Source organism: Pelodiscus sinensis, chromosome 2 (genome assembly GCF_049634645.1).
Source record: "Pelodiscus sinensis isolate JC-2024 chromosome 2, ASM4963464v1, whole genome shotgun sequence".
In the NCBI taxonomy this organism is placed as follows: domain Eukaryota; kingdom Metazoa; phylum Chordata; order Testudines; family Trionychidae; genus Pelodiscus; species Pelodiscus sinensis.
The window spans coordinates 166,634,177-166,653,465 of record NC_134712.1 but is presented as its reverse complement, the minus strand read 5'-3'; the positions used below and the strand labels follow the sequence as shown (position 1 = coordinate 166,653,465).

At 42.4% G+C, this 19,289-nt stretch overlaps 1 protein-coding gene across 3 annotated transcripts in view; it reads left to right on the top strand.

Annotated features, from left to right (window-relative positions):
- SUGCT (succinyl-CoA:glutarate-CoA transferase) overlaps nucleotides 1-19,289 on the top strand; it is a 473,567-nt gene that overhangs the window by 106,475 nt on the left and 347,803 nt on the right. For 2 of the 3 annotated variants that reach the window (XM_006124080.3, XM_006124079.2), the window contains exon 9: nucleotides 918-1,013. The exons of the other annotated variant lie outside the window; for it this stretch is intronic. In XM_006124080.3, the coding sequence (XP_006124142.2) occupies nucleotides 918-1,013 (96 nt within the window). The remainder of the gene's footprint in view (nucleotides 1-917; nucleotides 1,014-19,289) is intronic. 3 annotated transcript variants of the gene reach the window in all.

Genomic DNA, 19,289 nt, shown 5'->3' with positions numbered 1-19,289 from the left:
TTAGTCTAAAATTACATAGCCTTCACATTACCTTGATGAAAGTAATGATCTAATGTATTGTTTGGATTGCAGACATATAGTTACAAACTTAATAGTCACATCCTGCGTTCTTCCAATTAGTGGCAAATCTGCCATTAATTGCAAGAGAACCTCTGATTTTCAGGCATGACCACATCATAGATGTTAACCTTTCTTCCCTCTAAAGTACAGTTTTGCTATTGTAAAGTGCAAATTACTTTCAGATTCACCCCCTTAGATTCTGGTTACTAAATTTAGCATCACATATTTTTATAGAATTAACCTTTTTCAACTTTGTCTTTGAGTAACAACTTAATAAATCTCTTCATCTTCTGATGGCAAATGATTTATTGAGGTTTGCTGCATCATTAATATTACAGATCATGTGGTGAGCTATAGTATCCTGAAATGTTTTCTGTGGCTTAGCCTATATAGTAGAAGGAGAAGGATGGGGAATAGAAAAGGATAATTCTGTAATAGGGAAGGATTATTTTGTGATTTAAGCCTAAGAATAAGAGTCAGGAAATGTAGGTTTTATTCCCAGATCTGTCACTCCTTCCTGTTTGTCTTTGGGCATTGAAGCTTTCTTTGCAAAATAGTCATGATAATACTTCTTGACCTCATAAGGTTGTTTGATGCTTACTTTGTTCACACTTTTAAACTACTTTGAAGTGCTATAGATGTGCTAAGTGACGTTGACTAGAATTAATGGAAGCTGTTTACTTGGCCTGTTCATGGAATAGCACTCACTCACACAAGTCCTAATTGATGTATGGAATGTATGTGAAATGTGAATTAAAGTAAGATGAGGACAGTTGTCTGACAGATTTAAAAATCAAAGAAAATGCCAGGAAAGGTTGATGTCTCCCTGAAGTGTTGTCCTTTACCTTTTCTTCTAGGTTGCATGTCTTACCCATATAGCAGCTAATTACCTTAATTGCAAAATAGAAGGAAAGCGGTGGGGTACTGCTCATGGCAGTATTGTTCCTTATCAGGTAAGAAAATAACAGTGGATGTATTTTGTGCTTTTAATCAGTGTTTTTTTATAATATGAGATTGGGAAATGATTTACTCTTGCTGTGACCTATAGGATTCTGTAATGCATCTGTGTCTGACTAGAACAAGGCTCTGTTGTTCATTTTAAGATTTTGCATATATCTTCATCAGTGGAAGATTAGTAACAGGACACTACAAAAGATCAAAAGCATTTACTGAAATTGAATGACTTTAAAGCTTGATTATTTTTCACCCGAGAGAGGCACTGAGTACAGCTATTTAAAAGGAAAAAAAAAGATGGTTTGTATTGCATGCTAATTATTGAACCAAACTACCACCACTGAATGCCAGTACCTTTTCCTTGTGCCTCTGTTTGAGTGATATGAGTGCATTAGTGTGGTCCAGAAGTCCCACAACATTTAGGTTGCTTCTACTGACTTTGCTAACAGCTTCTCTTAACTTATGTGTGCTCTGAGGAGGTGGAAGAAGAGGAAGAAGAATCCAGTTGTGGCATTTTTTAAACTTGGAGTTCAGAAGCTACTGATACTTTGCTAGATCCGTGGAGTAACATGATGCTATTTATGTAAATGAGCACACTCTGAACTTTCTAAAAATTGCATCTATACAGTACTGAAAAGTCTGCCAGTGATCACAGACTACACTTGTCAGTAGATCATTTATTTTTTTTAGTGGCAATTAGGGATGTAAAATCCAGTTAATCCAGTTAACCGGTTGACCGCTTAAATGGGGTGGGTGGGGACTGCTCCAGCCTAGCCAGGCCATTGCTTAACCATTGACATCCCTAACGCCAATACTAATGTAAAGATCAGCACATTAAATTTAGTCAAAAGGATCTGCTGTGTCAGTTCCGGGAACAAATTCTGTAGTTGAGGTGTAACTGTAGATGCATTAAAAGCTTGTAGAGGCGTGAACTTTAAGACTTTTTCCAGCATTCATCCACTGTACATGGAAAATTTAAAAACCAGAAATATGAGCATTTTGTACGGATAAACTAACCTATCCATATTAGTACATCCTGCTGTATTTTTATAGAGCTAGGCCAAACCTGTAACTTTTGATCCAACCCCTTCTGAACTCTAGTTCATATTGCCATGGGTTGGGCTATAGCTCCTAGATACAGGGAAGTGTAACTACCACCTTCCATTTAGAGCAGCTGAAAGAAGCTATTAAGCTCCTTTAAGTAATCAGGTAGCTGAAACAGTAGAGGCCTCCAATACCAAACACAGGCATATCCGGCAACCTAAAACAGAGGCATGTGCAAGGCACAGATAGGTTTTACTCTCTATTGTTTTGTAAAGGTGGTATTCTGTGGGAGGAATGATACAGGTTGAACCTCTCTAGTCTGGCACTTTCTGGTACGGCAACATCCCTGGTCCAGCTTTTCTGTTAGCCCTAGTGTGTAAATGCGTCTGCTGAAAATTTCAGCAGATTCACGTTTATACAGATAAACACATTTTAACATCCTTAGAATAAAATGAAACTTGGATCGATTCACCTAGTTTTGCTATTGCTTTTACACAACCAAAACCTGTGATCTTGAAAAAAACCACACAAACATGGCTCCAGAACACACAGCCTAGAAGATGTTTTATTACCCCCTTCTTCATTTATGACCACAGAGTTAATCTATTTAGGATGTAATGATTGTAGGATAAATATGGATTTTGTTTAAATTTGGTCTAAAATATTAGTGGAAGAGTTATATTCTGGCCTACTTTCAATTTAAAAAAAGTAATTGGGAATATTCTTGTGGACTGACTAAGGGTAATTATGAATAAGATTTTAATATTATAAGAAATCTTAATCTCATTAGAGTTCTATATTTTTTAAGATAGTAATTTATGGTAGGAGTACGGTTTTCCAGTGCTTTGGATGAATCATCTGCTGACTTTCCATTGGTGAACAATAGTGGTTTTAACCATGAGAATTTTTACTTTCTAGAACTTTTTTTTGCACTTTATGGCTCCTTTCATCCAAAGATTGCAAAGTGCTTTAGAAACATTAATTATGCCACTCAGCACTGCTATGAGGTAAATATTTTTACCTATTATTTACAGATGGACACCCTGGGACACAGAGAGATTAAATGACCTAGGTTTTGCAGGTAAGAAGAGTGGAGATTAGAGTAGAATACTGGAACCTGGAATCTTGGTCCCCAGTCTTAACTATACTCTCTTTCACTTCCTAGAATAATATGCAGAGTTTTGAAGTATTAATCCTTGCAGAGAAATGTTTGTTTTCAGATATTTTGAGCTAATTAAACATAACTTGGTCAAATAATAAAAAGGACATTCCAGAAAATTTCATTCTGTTTAAAAAAATCTGTTATTTTCTTGTGTTTTTTTTTTCTTTTAAGTTTGGCATATGTGAGTTTTCAGACAGGCAGTAAATTACAAGTTTGAAGTGATGTGGAGTTTGCTACACTGCTTTAAAAAAAGTCAAAATGTTGTTAAATCATGGCAGATTAGGTAACCTTGGGACTCTCTCTTTCAACAGATGTTGAGGATTTTAAAAAGCCAGAATGTAAACAATTTATAACATCTGCATCTCTAGGCGTGACAGAATTCTGACCACAGTCACACCACAGTATTGACCAAAGCAAGCACTATTTAATTAGAACATTTGAACATGCAAGTAATAAGCAAGTTTATTTGTGTTAAATTATGCCTGTGCATTGTAGGAGTTCTTTAGTGAATGCATTCAACCATGTGTACCAAGTGTCCTCTTGAGTTCTAGGTCTTTACACTGAAATCTCATGATTTTGGCCAGTGTATCCTTTGCAAGTGGTGTTATTTGTTACTATGTACATGGTGAAATTTTACTCTGAGACTGCCTGCATAATACTGCTTAATCTAGCGTCTCTTCTGAATTGTAACTCAGATCATCATTTGTCCCCAAATGTGGTGTTTAAAAAAAAAAACCAACTTCCTTAATTGTAATATATTAATAGGCAATATTTAATTATAATGAGGGGTCTTCTGTTCTAATTCTAATACACAAGGTTATTATACATGTCTTCATATTTTAATTCAGTACAGTTCAATGATTTACTTTAACTAGAGTGCACATTAGCAGCACGTATTGAAATTATTCCTGGGAGCTAAAGAAAAAGCCAGAGGCCTAGATGTGATCTTCTTAGCATGTTTTATGGGGAAATGTATGGTGGGTCTTAATGGGTATAATATAGGAGATAGAAGTGAGCAGGAAAGACATGCTATGTTAATTTTCAGAGTATTAACTGGAAAATATCTCTTCACTTACTAGTGAGATTTGTGTATTGAATCAAATGCTTCTGTAATTCAAAATGCAAATTGGTCTCTCTAAGGACAAAATAGAGAGAGGACTGGGAGAGGTTTTTTTTTTTTTAAAGGTCACCTCCAAAGCTGCTAATAAAGGGTGATTTGACCCAGAGTTTTTTGTGTATAGAGTCTTAAAAGAAAGCACGTTTGGCCACTGAACGATTGTGTTCAAGTTTTCATTTATCAAAGAGGAAGAGGGAGCAAAGGTGTTGGGAGTAGGAAATATGTACCAGGTGAACAGTTTTAGGGAAACACATGTTGCCTTAAGGTTCCTCAGGTAGGCTTTCCTTTTTGAGACCAGCATGAGTGTCTAAGTTCTGTCTTACTTGCTGTCCACTGGCATCTTTATGGAATGGATTTTTAGCTCTTTATTAGCTAATGGTCCCTCTCTATATGCTGACAAGACTTTCAGTAATGTTTATTTAAATTCTGATTCTATAATGCTAATCTAGGGAGTCTTTCCACAGCAGACAAATATTAAGATAATGGCCAAGGTTATGGGCTGCCAACACTCTAGTATTAGAACAAAGCCATCAGACAACCCCAGTAACAGTCTTGAATCAAACCCATTTTTAGCTGTCCCCTGATCCACTTGAACAGCTTGCAAATGAGGTGCATTTTGCAGCATACCTAAAAATATACAGTCTGTAGTGGACCAAGGAGGGAAGTGACTTCCAAAGATGTGAGGGTCTTTCCTGGGGAATGCTTTGCCATGAGCCCTCTTCCATTTAAAGTGATTGGGGTTCCAATTTGAGCACCTCCACTGATCAGTACTATAACAACGTTCTATGGAAGGAGACTATTTCTCAGGTGACTGGGTTCCAAGATGTTGTTCTCTCCTGATACACTTTGTGGCAACCAGTGCAGTTTCTGGGGCACTGATGTGATGTGTTCCCTGAGGGTACATCTAGATTACATTCATCTGTCGAAAGAAAATATGCAAATTCAGAGATAATTTGCATATCTTCTTCCAATCGCATTATTGGAAGATTGGATTGGAAAGCGAAAGCAGTTTAAACAGGTTTTTTTTAAAGACCCCCCCCCCATTTTGAAAAAACCCTTCTTCCTTAAAAAATGAGGTATACAGGGTTCTTTGGAAAAAGGAGTGTTCACCTGGCCAGTCAGCTGTGGTGGCCAGTCAGGTTTTCCCCCACTGAACCACAAAGAAGGAACTAGAGCAGCCTCATTTTGGGCCAGGATTAGAATGTCTGGGACTTGGATGCGTATAATATGGTGTGGATGCTCAGGTTGGGATTCGGGGTCCAACAATTCCGAACCTAGGTTTACAAGAGTGTGGATGTGCAAGCCCTATGTTAACAAACCTACAATCTGATAACTCAAGTTCTATTAACCCTGAAGTTTCACTGCAGTGTGGACATACCCTTAGAGGCTAGGATTACAGGATGCAATCACAGATTTACCGAGACCATTGCAGTCACCTTGAAACTCTGTTAATCAGTAAACCCTGTTTCATTTTTAAATCCAGAGGAACATTCTCTCTTTAGTTTGTTGTATAATAGTCAGTTTCACAAGCTGTTATTGCATAGATTTCCCCAAACTTCCCTTTATTCCCTATTGTTTATTTGTCTTTGAACACAGAAAATAAATAAGGAAGTGTTATTTATCCTTCTTGTAACACAAGAACTAGGGGTCACCAAGTGAAATTAATAGGCAGCAGGTTTAAAGCAAACAAAGGAAGTGTTTCTTCACATAGTGCCCAATCAACTTGTGGAACTCCTTGCCCGAGGATGTTATGAAGACCAAGACTAAAACAGGGTTCAAAAAAAGATCTAAATAAATTCATGGAGGTTAGGTCCATCAGTGGCAATTAGCCAGGATGGGCAGGAATAGTGTCCTGAAACTCTGTTTATCAGAAGCTGGGAATGGGCAACAGGGGATGACTCACTTGATAATTACCTGTTCTATTCATTCCCTCTGAGGCATCTGGTATTGGCCACTGTTGGAAGACAGGATACTGGGCTAGATGGACCTTTGGTCTAACCCAGTATGGCTGTTCATAATTCCCCTCAGATGGGAAGTTCATAAGAGGTTTTCAGTCTGTATCAATTTTCAGAATAGTCTGTATTGTCCCACATTTTCTCTCAGCCCCATAATGTTCTAGCTGCCTTAGGTTTGGTCAGTTATTCTGTTTGCTGCTTTACAGAAGTACTTGTCTTTTATGGATCTAGAAGCTATTTCTTTGTGCATTCTGATCACTCCTCAAGATCAAAGTTGTTATGTGTATTGCTCAGTTACCCAGTTATGGATTGGAACTTCATTGTGCTAAGCTTTGTAAACATTCCAAATCCAAAAAGGAGGGTCCCTGTCCCAAAAGAGCTCACAATCAAAGCTCTGTATATAAATTGTCTAAATATATATTGTGTCTGTATATTTTGAGAGTCAACAAATGGATACAACAATCAGATGAAAGGTACAAGTAACAGTGAGGCTATTATGATCAGCCTAAGCAGTAATCACCACATACCAGCCATCTACATCTTCAGCATTGCTACATCTTCCTCAGTTGACAGTTGTATCTCCATTTCTGTGCTATGGAATGTCTTGCAACTCAAGAGATCTTAGAACACTCTTCTCAATTGTACTGTAGCCTCATGCCACAAGAAACTGAACAGTCCCTTACTTCATAGACTGACTTGTCAGGACAGTCCTTTCCGGAAGACGCACACAGCTAAATCTATGTTAGACCCTGCCCCAGAACTCTGTTTACCTTGAGACCAGTTTTTCACACTTCGTATGACTTTCTTCGACAATGAAAGTGATGACAACCATTCAGAAATTTCAAATTGCGCAGCTCTGCTTGCTTCATCAGAAAATGCAGCTATGCAGCTGTTTTCTATTCTGTTTTGAGGTGGTCCCCTCTGGGATCACTTCCATCCCACGACCCTACAGATTTTTACTACTTTGAGCTAGAATCAGCTAGAATACCTCTTTCTGACCCTCTGTGGACTATTCTAACAAAAGATTTTGAGTTGGTCTGATATGGAATAGAATTTTTCAGAGGAAATAATCCTGCTTAGAGTCAAAGAACCATATAATCATTCTAGAGGTAGGAAACACAAGGTAATTTCTCTTAGTTGTATAGAACTTTTCTTAGGTAACCTTTGGTTAGTCCAGACATTTACTCAGTTTCAGGCTATTTAAACTACTACTGGAGACCAGTAGTTCCCATTCCACTTCAGATGTTCTTCTGGGCAGTGAAAAACCTCACTGCTTGAAAAGCTACCCATTTCACAATAAAATACATTTTAGACTAAGATGGAGTGAGTAGAAACATTGTTCCCCTGGAAAATGTACTCTTGTCCCCACAATGTTTTTGTCACTAATGAACAGTTTAGGTATCCCAAACATGTCTCCTCTTGTTCTGTGAATGCTCCAGATTTCATTTTTCTAGCTTGCCGCCTTGATCTCTGAGTCTGAGGGTCTTTTTATTCTAGTTTCAGAAGCTGAAACTAGGAATTACAGAAACTTTCCAGAGAGAGAATTTTAACTCTGAGAATGAGGAGGGATGACCACAAGTTTCTGTGTAGTTCTTACACAAGCTTGTATAGATATTTAGTGAGCTCACAGCAGTTGCAGCTTGTGGAAAAACCTCCCTTCTCTTCTTGGGAAGTCATGTTACCATGTTGTATATAGAGGTTGTTACAACCTGTCCTAGTACCCTTCTCTATAGATGCTGATCTGTTCCAGTTGGACCCATTCAGGGAGTCCCATGTGCTTCCAAGTCAACTGAGTATGAGTAGAATCTAGTCACTGTTTTTAATTCTGGGTCTATAGGCCATGTCCCTGTGCTAGAATTGCTTGTCTGATCCCCTTCCTCGGAACTTGGGACTTTGCAATCCAGCAATCCTAGACTCTGAAACCACTGCCAGTCTTTCCCAAACTTCTGGAACACTTTCATATACTCCCCTAGATTTCTGTTGAGACTGTGGACTTTCTGGGTTTCTAATTTAGCTCCTCTGGGGACATCATATCAAGTAAGCAAGGACCTCGGGTTTAGCAAAGGAATTCTTGACCACAGAAACTTTACCTTTGGAAAGCACTTGAGAATTACAGATCCTTGAAAAATAATAATGTTACAGGTTTTCCCCTAAACATGTCTGATCTCGCCCCTTCTATGAGTCTGAGGTTTGTCAGCAATTCCGGCTGGATAGAGTCCCTCCCACCCCTGTCTCTCTCTACAAATGGTGATGGGCAGCTCCTCTCTTAGATCAAAACCTCCTCTTATACTATATCATTCATAGTTTCACCCAAATTGTTCCATCAGTAGGGTAAATAACAGGGTTTATATTGTGTCCCTCCCATGTTTCCTACTCCCTTGAAGAAGGTCAGCGGTTTGGCTTCCCAATCTGACGGTCTTGGAGATCTCACAGAAGTAGAAGGCTGTTTCCATGCAGGTCCTGTGCATGCCCATGTGTTGCTCTCTCCAGCAATATACCCTTGTAGATTGCTTGCATGATTGTGGTGAGTTTTGGTGGAGTGGGTTGCTGCACATCCCTTTGGCCCTGGCCCTTTCTACATGTGGCTCTCTGAACTCATGGAAGAATCTCAGCAGTGACTACAGGATAGGATGCTGGGTAGCGACTACTGCTGCAGATGTAGCTGACTGCCATCTGCTTGCATGTAGAGGAGGACAAATCCATGTGCCGATCCAGATGCAACTCTACAGGGCCCTATAATGGCTTAAAGTTCTTTATCATTTTTTTGTTATGGTACATGTAGCCACTGAGAAATTAGAGTCCTTGCACGTTGTTGTCCTGCCTTCTGAAATGACTGTCCTGTTGCCCTTTTGCTGATGCCACACACCCGTGTCTTCCTAAGAGTCAAATCTTGCTCAAACGCCAAGAGAAAAGAACTTGAAAGAATACTAGAGAATAAAATAAAAATGAGATACTGAAATGAATATGAACGGATGCATCTCAAAGTCTAAGAATGCACACAATTGTAGAAATGTTTTGTATGGTATTCAGTTTTCATAATAAGAATGTACGAAGCTGGTAACACACTGATTTTATGTCCAGTATTTTTGTGTTGTAGGGCCAGAGAGGGATGGTAGATGTCTACCTGGTGATAATGTGTATGTGGGAAAGGAAAAATTTAAAATAATAATAATGAATAACAGGAGAATTTGGTCTGACCTCACTTTAACTGCTTTTCAAGTGTCTGCTATCTGACTGTTTGGAGACTGAAAAGCCTGTGTAGAAGCTCTTAATGGTTATGAAAAGATCTGTCCACTAGATGTCATTCACGTAATCTAGTAATGTTGCAGCATATATTTCTTAGCTGCTGTTTAGGATGAATGATGCAAATTATCAGAATTATAAGGTATTTTTTCATGTAGTATCTATGGGATTTTTCAAAGTAACATCCTGTTAGTCACAGTGTGTAGTTTTCTTTTGTCTAATAAACTTTTTTCTTATGTTTTTGCTTGTAAGCTACCCAGTTGTTTGAGCTCTCTGGTTATATAACTGCAACCAACTGGACTCTGTATATTCTCTAATTCTGCTGTTGGGAAGCTGAATTTAGAAATATAGACAATGCATATTGATCTGCATAAGGACTATGAAGCACTGAATGAAGGGCAAATTACCTTGTAATAAGTATCTACCCACCAGAAATATGTTCTTTTCTAAACTCATCATACTTCTTAAGGGTGGGGTTTTTGAAAATAAAGTGGCCTGTATATTCTTATGTAACTGCATCCATGCGAGGTGCTTGTGTGTGTGATGTACAAAGGTATTAAGCAGTTTGAGTTGCAACTGGAGAAAAAGTTCTAATCCATCATACCCCAAGGGCTAGAAATCCTCAACTTGTATATATTTTCGTAGTTCATTGGGTCAGTGGAGCTATGACATTCTAGCTGAGGACATGACCCATGTTAGTCTAGAGGTCTAGATGGAGTTTTAAAAACCCTTGCAACCATGACAGTTGGCAGAAGAGGGGGCAGCTGAGGGTCAGTCCCAACCAACCAACAACATTGTCAAGGTAAACTGTATCTAAGCTTAGTGGTGGATGGCATTTCTATCTGGTTAGCTAACTTGATTTTCTTTAAAAAAAAAATCTCTTTTCCTAGTCAAGACATTGCCAGTGCACCATAAGGTATTGGAGTATTGCAAGATCTGAGAATGGACAACACATTTCCTCAGGAAAGGGAGGCAGCCTTATTTTTAAAAATTAAAAATTCTTTAAAATATTTAATCTGTAGTTGTTTGAGAATTAAATAGGGTTACCAGATGGTTTCAACAAAAATACCGGACACACTTGACATTACATCACAATCTACATTACATCTTACTTAGAAAATACTGGACATTTATATTTTCTCAATTTGTTTCCTGAACAGAAAGCTCAAATACTGTACTGTCCGGTTCAAAACCAGACACCTAGCAACCCTAGAATTAACTCCTAGCGTAATTAGTGTTTTCACATGCCCAGATTACACAGATATGCAACATATTGAGGCACTGATGTCTAGTACGCTAATACCTGATTGGTGTTTGGCAAGTGACATCACTGCTCAGTGCCTCAGTTTTCCACATCTGTAAAATAGGGATAATGATATAGACCTCCTTTGTAAAGAGCTTTGAGTGAAAAGCACTAGATGAAGCAAGGTTTTATCGCTATACAACCATAGTAGTCTTACTCTATCCCAGATATATTCACATTAGAGTGGGATCATTAAGGACTCATGCAGGTGAGCTACAAAGGGGAAAGAAATTATTTATGCCTCTTCTGTTTCTTTAAACTATATAAAGAAGGCTTGAAAGATTTTTGGCACCATAAATATTATTTTTTTTCTGCTTTTTTTAAAAAAAATTAAAAATCCAGGCTCTGTCGTCCTTGGAAGACTTTATGGTGAAATTCTGGCTTAAAAACTGTAAAATTATGACACTTCAAGAGTGCAGAAACTGAACACAAAGGCCATGAGAGAGGGAAAGGTTTTTTTTAGTCAAATTAGAAAACTCTTTTTATTTATAACAAATTGATTCCAGACCATTTTGCATATTTGGAATGGTTTTTGTTAAATAACTCTGTCTTGAATGAATATGTGAGACTTACACATCTCTTAAGACACCAAAGAGGTCCTCTAGCAAAATTATGGAAGAGCAGGCTTGATATTCATTGTATTTATAATCTTAAAAATCAACCTGGATAACATCCCTCCCCCCCCCCCCCAATTTAAGTTCATTTTAAAAAGCAGACCTTTTAAATATATCATAAAACAGCAACATGGGCAAAATAGAATCTTCTTTAATAGAATCTTTGTTGTATTAGTTCTATAATGAATTATTAAATATGACTTTACATTGTAGTAATCCACTGTGATGTATATTAACCACAGTATGAACAAACGCATTGTTATAATGTTAGGTAGAGCAGCATCTGTTAAGTTATAATGCATTTTCAAAAGTTTCAACAAGATAAGAAATAGAAATTCTTCTTTGAGTGATTGCTTACATTAATTCCAGTTAGGTGTGTGTATGCCATCTGCGGAGTTGTTGGAAAGTTTTTCCCTTAGCAGCTCCCATCATGTTGGTTGTGGAGCCCCCTGGAGTTGCACCTTTGTGCCTCTGGATATAGGTCCCTGCTAACCCAGTGCCGCCTCAGTTCTTTCAAACCGCTTTCACTCAGCTCATAGTCAACCTGTGTAACTCCCTGCCAGAGGATGTGGTGAAGACTAGGACTTTAATAGGGTTCAAAAAAAAAGCTAGATAGATTCGTGGAGGTTAGATCCATCAATGGCTATTAGCCAGGATGGGCAGGAATGGTGTCCCTAACCTCTGTTTGTCAGGAAATGGGTGACAGGAGAGGGATCATGTGAGGATTACCTGTTGTGTCCCTGCCTTCTGGGACTTCTGGCATTGGCCACTATTTGCAGACAGGATACTGGGCTAGATGGACCTTTGATCTGACCCAGTATGGCCGTTCTTATGATAGTCATGGGAACTGCAGTCATCTTCCTAGCAAGTGCTTCCGTTAGTGTACATACTGATAGTTGCACTTTAATTCTTAGTTAGTGGTAATAATGTATATAGTGTTAAGGTTTGGGAGTAGGATTTTCCCCAATCCCTAACCCTCCCCGCTTGGGTTCCAGGACTTGCAGTGAGTCTAAGGCTTCAAATCCTGTAGATTCTGCAGCAAATCTCTGCCAGTAATCTCTGTCTAACTCGTCTGGGAGAGGTGCACCAAATTAGGGATGTTAGCATATAGCCCAGCATATAGCTTTATCAGTTAATCTAAACACTTTCGTGCACCCCCCTTGATGCCTCTGTATCAGCAAGCGGAGGGGGCGGGGGAAGGTGGGAGCCAGTGCCTCACGAGCATTGGATCTCACAGAGCTGCCTGACACATAGGCAGCAGGAAGGAGGGTAAGGAGAGCAGGCGAGAGCTGGTACACCGGGGAAGCCAGCTTTCAAGTCATTCCCCACGCATATCAGCTCCTGTGGAGCCGCCTGCCTCTCCGCTCTTTTGCCTCTCTATCAGAGGCAGCAGGGCTGGGGGGAAGGAGGGGGAGGAGGAGGAGGAGGAGGGGGAGGAGGGATCAGGAGTTGGTATGTACAAGGAGATGGGTTTTTAAGCTGACTCCCTCTGTGTTCTTCCCCCCGCCTTACTGCCTCTCTCAAAGGCAGCAGGGGCGGGCGGCAGGCTCCGTGGAGCCGCCTGCCAGCCCCCCACTGCTGTGGGAGCTTCCCCCCGCCCATGGACAGGGGCAGCAGGCAGGAAACGGGTCTGCCTGGGGATCTGATTTTTAAATGGAGGCAGGAACGCAAGGTGGCAGGGGCCTCCCCTAGTGTGGGGCCAGGAGCCTGGGGAGCACTGACTGCCAGCCCCACACCTGGGGAATATTTTAGTAACTGTGTAACCACTAAAAACTGTTGCAATGGCATGATTACTAAAATACACAGTATATAACATCCCTACACTAAACAGGCAGGTGCAAACATCTGTAGAGCTTTCCACCCCAGAACAAAAGAAGAGTGAGACTTTAGAATGAAGCAATTTCCAATGGAATCTACTCCTCACCCCCAGCTTGCTACGGACCATCAGGGTCTGGTGTGAGCACATCAGCATGGAGTGCCCCAGCCTCTGTACATAACATGGTGCCAAAGAAGGACTCTAGTCTGAGACCCTCAACATCAGCACTTCCTGGCACTGCTCTCATTTACTGGTGCTATACAAGCAGCATAGGAAGATTGACAGAGTGCTTCCTGGTGCCGGAAGCAGCAGGACTGGCAGACAAGTGCGTCCCTTGAAGAACTTTCAGTGCTCAAACATCAGGAGTCAGCACTGCTGACTTCGGTTCCCCTAAGGGGACTGTGAAGTCTGGTGCCAAGTGACTCCCCAGAGCAGCGCCTAGTGGAGGAGCTGGAACTGCCCTTTACCCTGGATGCTTTTGAATGCTGCCAGGGATCATATTGCGATGATGAACCCATGGCAATCAGAGATAAAACCTCTAGTGCTGCATCATGCAGCACCATCTATAGGAAAGTTGACCATCATGAGAAAATAAACATTAACCTTCTGGCACAGTTCGCCCTGGCACCATTCCTAATCACTGTTGCCAAGACACTGTTCTCGGGCACTGGGTTCTAGGCATGGCTTCCCATCTCCAGCAGGCCAAAGCTCCCTTTCCCTGCCACTGACTTACTATCACCAAGGGTGGAGCGGCACCAGTCCCCAGCTCTGAGGGTAGAGTGGCATGTTCCCCTCCATCATCAGTTTGTCACGTGTCCCCAGTGCAATGTCCTTCAGTGCCATCATGGTCGAGATTGGTCTTGTCTGATTCTGATGGGGACTCCTCCTATTCCCACTGCAATAGGAATAGATTGGACTGATGACCGAGGGAGGTGCTAATTACTAGCATGGCATCCTCAGTGGCCCTTTTGGACCTCCCTGACTTATAATCAGGCCCAGGACTCCATCTCCAGGGGATACTACTTGGTGGCCTCTTAGGCCCAAACACCTCAGCAATCCAAACATTGGCCTACACCTCAGTGATGCAAGACAATGTCAGCACAAGCCCCACTTCCTGTCTAGGTCACTGCAGAGACGACTCGGGTGCAAGACTTGCTGCAGGGGCAGGCTACTGCCACCACAACAATGGTCACTTTAGAGGCCCCTGGCACTAGCCAGGAAGAGATCAGAGCTGAAGGATCAGGTGAGCTCTGTGCTGCCTTTCCACCTCATCTTTGTCTCTGGATGGAGCTGTGGCAGGGACTTCTACTGCAGGGCCTCGCCCCAATTGATCATAGGGTCCACCAGGACCTTCTTTGGAGGATTGACCATAACATTGTTTTGCAGGTAGAAAATGTTGTTGAACCTGAGGATGTTGTTGAACCTGAGGATCTGGTGGTCCTGGGCCTGCCAATCCTTCGACAGGCTTGTGGCCAGACAGACTAACCCCATATCATCCATCTTATTTGCCTCTCTGAAGCACAGGGCAGAGAAGGAGCAATAATATCAGCATAGTCTATGCTGGCTCATCTGATCCTGAGAAGCTGAAACACAGATATGTGGATAGAGAGCAGCTAAGTCAATAAGCTGGCCTCGAGGCTGCGGCTGGCACCTATGTTGATTCGAACACACACAGTCCCAGGAAGAGGAATTTCCCACTGAGAAAACAATGTCCAGTACTTCAAAATTTAATCATCTCAATTCTCTCTTACAAGTGTAAATTAAGTTCACAACTTCCTTGTAAGAACTGGTCTCACAGCAGACAGACCAGCATCAATTGGCATTACAGATAAGAAAGAGAAAATACGTGACCCAATGGGTATATAAGATGGGTCCAGCACACACTCACTTTGAGTGTCATTCTACCCTATACCTGCTGGTCGGGTTAGGTGTTTGACCTCCCGAGGTTCTATGGGGACGCCCACCTCGTATTTTCGTCTTTCCTAGGAATTGAGGGACCGGCCCTGGCCTGACATGCTGGAGTCGAGAGGCACAGAAGGGGGTAAAAATGGTACCTGGATGTGGTCCTCTGTCTTAAGTGTACACATAGAAAGAGTAAGCTGTTACTTGGTACCATTATTTCTATTTTTCTATCTTTATCTTCTTTGTAACCATTTTTAAGACCTATATTTTGCTAATAGTTAAGAAATAGAGCAATAGCCATTGTAACCATATGATTTATAAGCTTCTTTAATAAACCTGTAACTGTTTAAGCTTTAACCTGACTCCTTCAGTTGCTGTAACAGAACCAAGCACAATTTAAAAGAACTTCAGCCGGTCATAAAGGGACAGACATAGGGAGAGCTTGGGCGTTTGGATTTGTGTCACACCCAGGTGGCAAAATTCATTTGGGGCGCTTCTCAGTCTCCCCTAGGCTGCCCGCTGCGAAGGAATTATGAAATTCTAGCAGCTGAAATCTGAAGCGTAATAAGCTCTCCCTGTACACTTATTGGGGCGCCTTTCAGCCTCTTCCAGGCTGCCCACTGCAAGGGACCCCGGTCTCAGCAGTTAAAGTCTTAGGCGTATAGTACACACATAGTATAGGAAGAGCTTGGGCGTTTGGATCTGTGTCACTCCCAGGTGACAGGATCCACTGGGGCATCTTTCAGTCTTTCTCCAAGGCTGCCCGCTGCGAAGGAATTATGAAATTCTAGCAGCTGAAATCTAAGATGTAATAAGCTCTTCCTATATAATGGGGTGTCTGTTGGCCTGCTGGCCACCCTCTGCGATGGGACCCAGGTCCTAGCAGTAAAGGCACGGACGTTAAACCTTTTCTCGGAAACATACACACACACACTGCCCTGACCGTCGGCTGACAAGGCTCAAAGCAGAACTTTAGAAGGTGTACCCAAAACCCAAGAACCTGTCTCAATACTGGATCCTTCCCTATACTTTTTGTACCATCCATCCCATTTCTTCTGTGCTTGATCCCAAATAACATCAGGCCACTGTTTCTCACATGATAGAAGTGGGATGATTTCTCCAGTTCTGCTCCCACCTCTCCCTTCCACCTTTCTTCCCTATCCCTCTTCAGGGCCTCTCCTCATCAGCAACTCCTTATCCAGGAGGTGCGGGCTCTCCTTGCCTTAGGAGTGGTGGAGGAGGTTTCCTGAGGAGTCCAGGGGCAAGAGATTCTGTGCCTATTTTCTAATCCAGAAGTCTCAGACCCATTCTAGATCTGTGAGGATTTAACAAGCTTGTGGTAAAGTTTAATTTCCGCATTGTCTCCCTCTGTACAATTATCCCTTCTTTGAATTGAGGAGACTGGTGCACCAACCTCAACATGAAAGACGTGTACTTTTATATAGCTATTTGGCCGGCACACAGATGATTCCTACTGAAACAAAAAACAGGACTATGTAGCACTTTAAAGACTAACAAGATGGTTTATTAGGTGAGGAGCTTTCGTGGGCCAGACCCACTTCCTCAGATCAAATAGTGGAAGAAAATTGGCGTGACCATATACACCAAAGGATACAATCAAAAAAATGAACACATATGAAAAGGACAAATCAAATTTCAGAATAGAAGAGGGATGGGTGGTGGGAGGTAAATGTCTGTGAGCTAATATTAGAGGTGATAATTGGGGAAGCTATCTTTGTAATGGGTAAGATAATTAATGTCTTTAAGACCTAGGCGTAAAGTGTCAAATTTAAGCATGAATGATAGTTCAGAGGATTCTCTTTCAAGTCTGGTGTTAAAATGTCTTTGAAACAGAATGCAGTTAATCAAGTTGTTGAGACAATGTCCTTTCTGGTTGAAATGGAGAGAAACTGTTTTTTCTTTGTGATCCTGTCTAATATCTGTTTTGTGGGCATTGATTCTTTGGTGAAGTGTCTGAGACATTTATCCAATGTACATAGCAGACGGACACTTTCGGCACATGATAGCATAAATAATATTTCTGCATGAGCAGGAACATGTATTCTTGATCTTATAACTCACTTGGTTAGGTCCAATAATGGTATCAGCAGAGTGAATATTTGGACAAAGCTGGCAATGGGGTTTGTTGCAAGGGAAAGTTCCAGGGTTGGTATTAGTGTGGTATGTCCTGTGGTTGTTGGTAAGAATCATCTTGAGGTTAGGTGGTTGTCTATAGGGGTATGTCTACACTACAAAGTTAATTCAAACTAACAGACGTTAGTTTGAATTAACTTTGATAGGCGCTACACTAGCACTCCGCTAGTTCGAACTTAATTTGAACTAGCGGAGCGCTTAGTTCGAACTAGGTAAACCTCATTCCACGAGGACTAAGCCTAGTTCGAACTTACTAGTTCGAATTAAGGGGTGTGTAGCCCCTTAATTCGAACTAGTGGGAGGCTAGCCCTCCCCAGCTTTCCCTGGTGGCCACTCTGGCCAACACCAGGGAAACTCTATTGCCCCCCTCCCGGCCCCGGACCCCTTAAAGGGCCACGGGCTGGCTACGGTGCCCGTGCCAGGTGCAAGCCTGTCAGCACCCAGCCAGCAGACCCTGCACCTGGCACGGCTCGAGCCAGCCATACGATGCCCCCCAATCCTCCCCCTCTTCCCGGGACCAGGCTGGCGGCTCCCGGGAGCTTGCCCAGGACCGCAAGAGGCGGGCACCTGCCTGGTCCAGTGCAGACATCGTGGACCTCATCCACGACCGCCGCACTAGGCACAGGAAAGCGGCAGTCTAGGGCAGGAGAGCTGCCAGCCTGGCCACCCAGGAGCAGGTTTGCATGAAAATCAAGGTGGTCCACTGAGACCCCCGACCCTGAGCCCTGAGCTTAGAATGGCTGTACTGGGTCAGACCAAAGGTCCATCTAGCCCAGTAGCCTGTCTGCCGACAGCGGCCAACCCTAGGGACCCTGGAGGGGATGGACCAAAGACAGTGACCAAGCCATTTGTCCCTCTCCAGCCTTCCACAAACTTCGGGCAGGGACACCACTCCTACCCCCTGGCTAATACTACTCCATGGACCCAAACTCCATGAATTGATCTCACCTCTCTTTAAACTCTGTTCTAGTTCTAGCCTTCACAGTCTCCTGCAGCAAGGAGTTCTACAGGTTGACTATTTGCTTTGTGAAGAAGAACTTTCTGTTATTAGTTTGAAGCCTGCTACCCATTCCTTCCCTTTGGTGTCCTCTAGTCCTTCTATTATGGGAACTTTTCTGTATGCACCCTCTCCACCCCACTCGTGCTTTTATAGACCTCTATCATATCCCCCCTCCATCTCCTCTTCTCTAAGCTGAAAAGTCCCAGTCTCTGTAGCCTCTCTTCATATGGGACCGGTTCCAAACCCCTCATCATTGTAGTTGCCCTCCCCTCTCCCACCCTCTCTCTTCCCCTCTCCCACCTCCTTTTCCCAGTCTCCCCCAGTATCCCCCAGTTTTGTTCAATAAATAGAGATTCTATTTTTGAACACACATGTCCTTTATTTTGTACATCAGGAAGGGGGGCTAGGGAAGGGTAAGTGGAAGGAGGTGAGGGAGGAATGGAGTACGAGCCCCCGATGGGGAGGACTGGGCTGGCTCTGCGGGCTCCTCGGGGTGGAACCTCTCCTGCAGCCCCCCAATTGTCCCCTCTCCCCAGATGGCAGCCTGCAGCAAGTGCAGCCGGGCTGATGGCTGAGTGCTGTGATGTTCCGAGTGTGGGCACTCAGGGCACTCCAAGCCAGGACTGCTTTGCAAGCGGGGCACCCCTGAGAACTGTCTGTCCGGGGTGGGGGTCGGGTCCCTTTAAGCACAGCCCTCGGCTAGCCTGAGACAGCAGCTCCACGCTCTTAAGTCCTACTCTGATGCCCTGCCGGCACTGCTTCCGGCCATCCTTAACCTCTGTTCAGGGTCCACTCAATGTGGACATGCTAGTTCGAATTAGCAAAACGCTAATTTGCACTAGTTTTTAGGTCTAGCTGTGCTAATTCGAATTAGCTTAGTTCGAATTAACTAATTTGAACTAAGTTAGTTTGAATTAGCGCTGTAGTGTAGACATACTCTAGGAGACTATGGGTCTGTTTCCCAG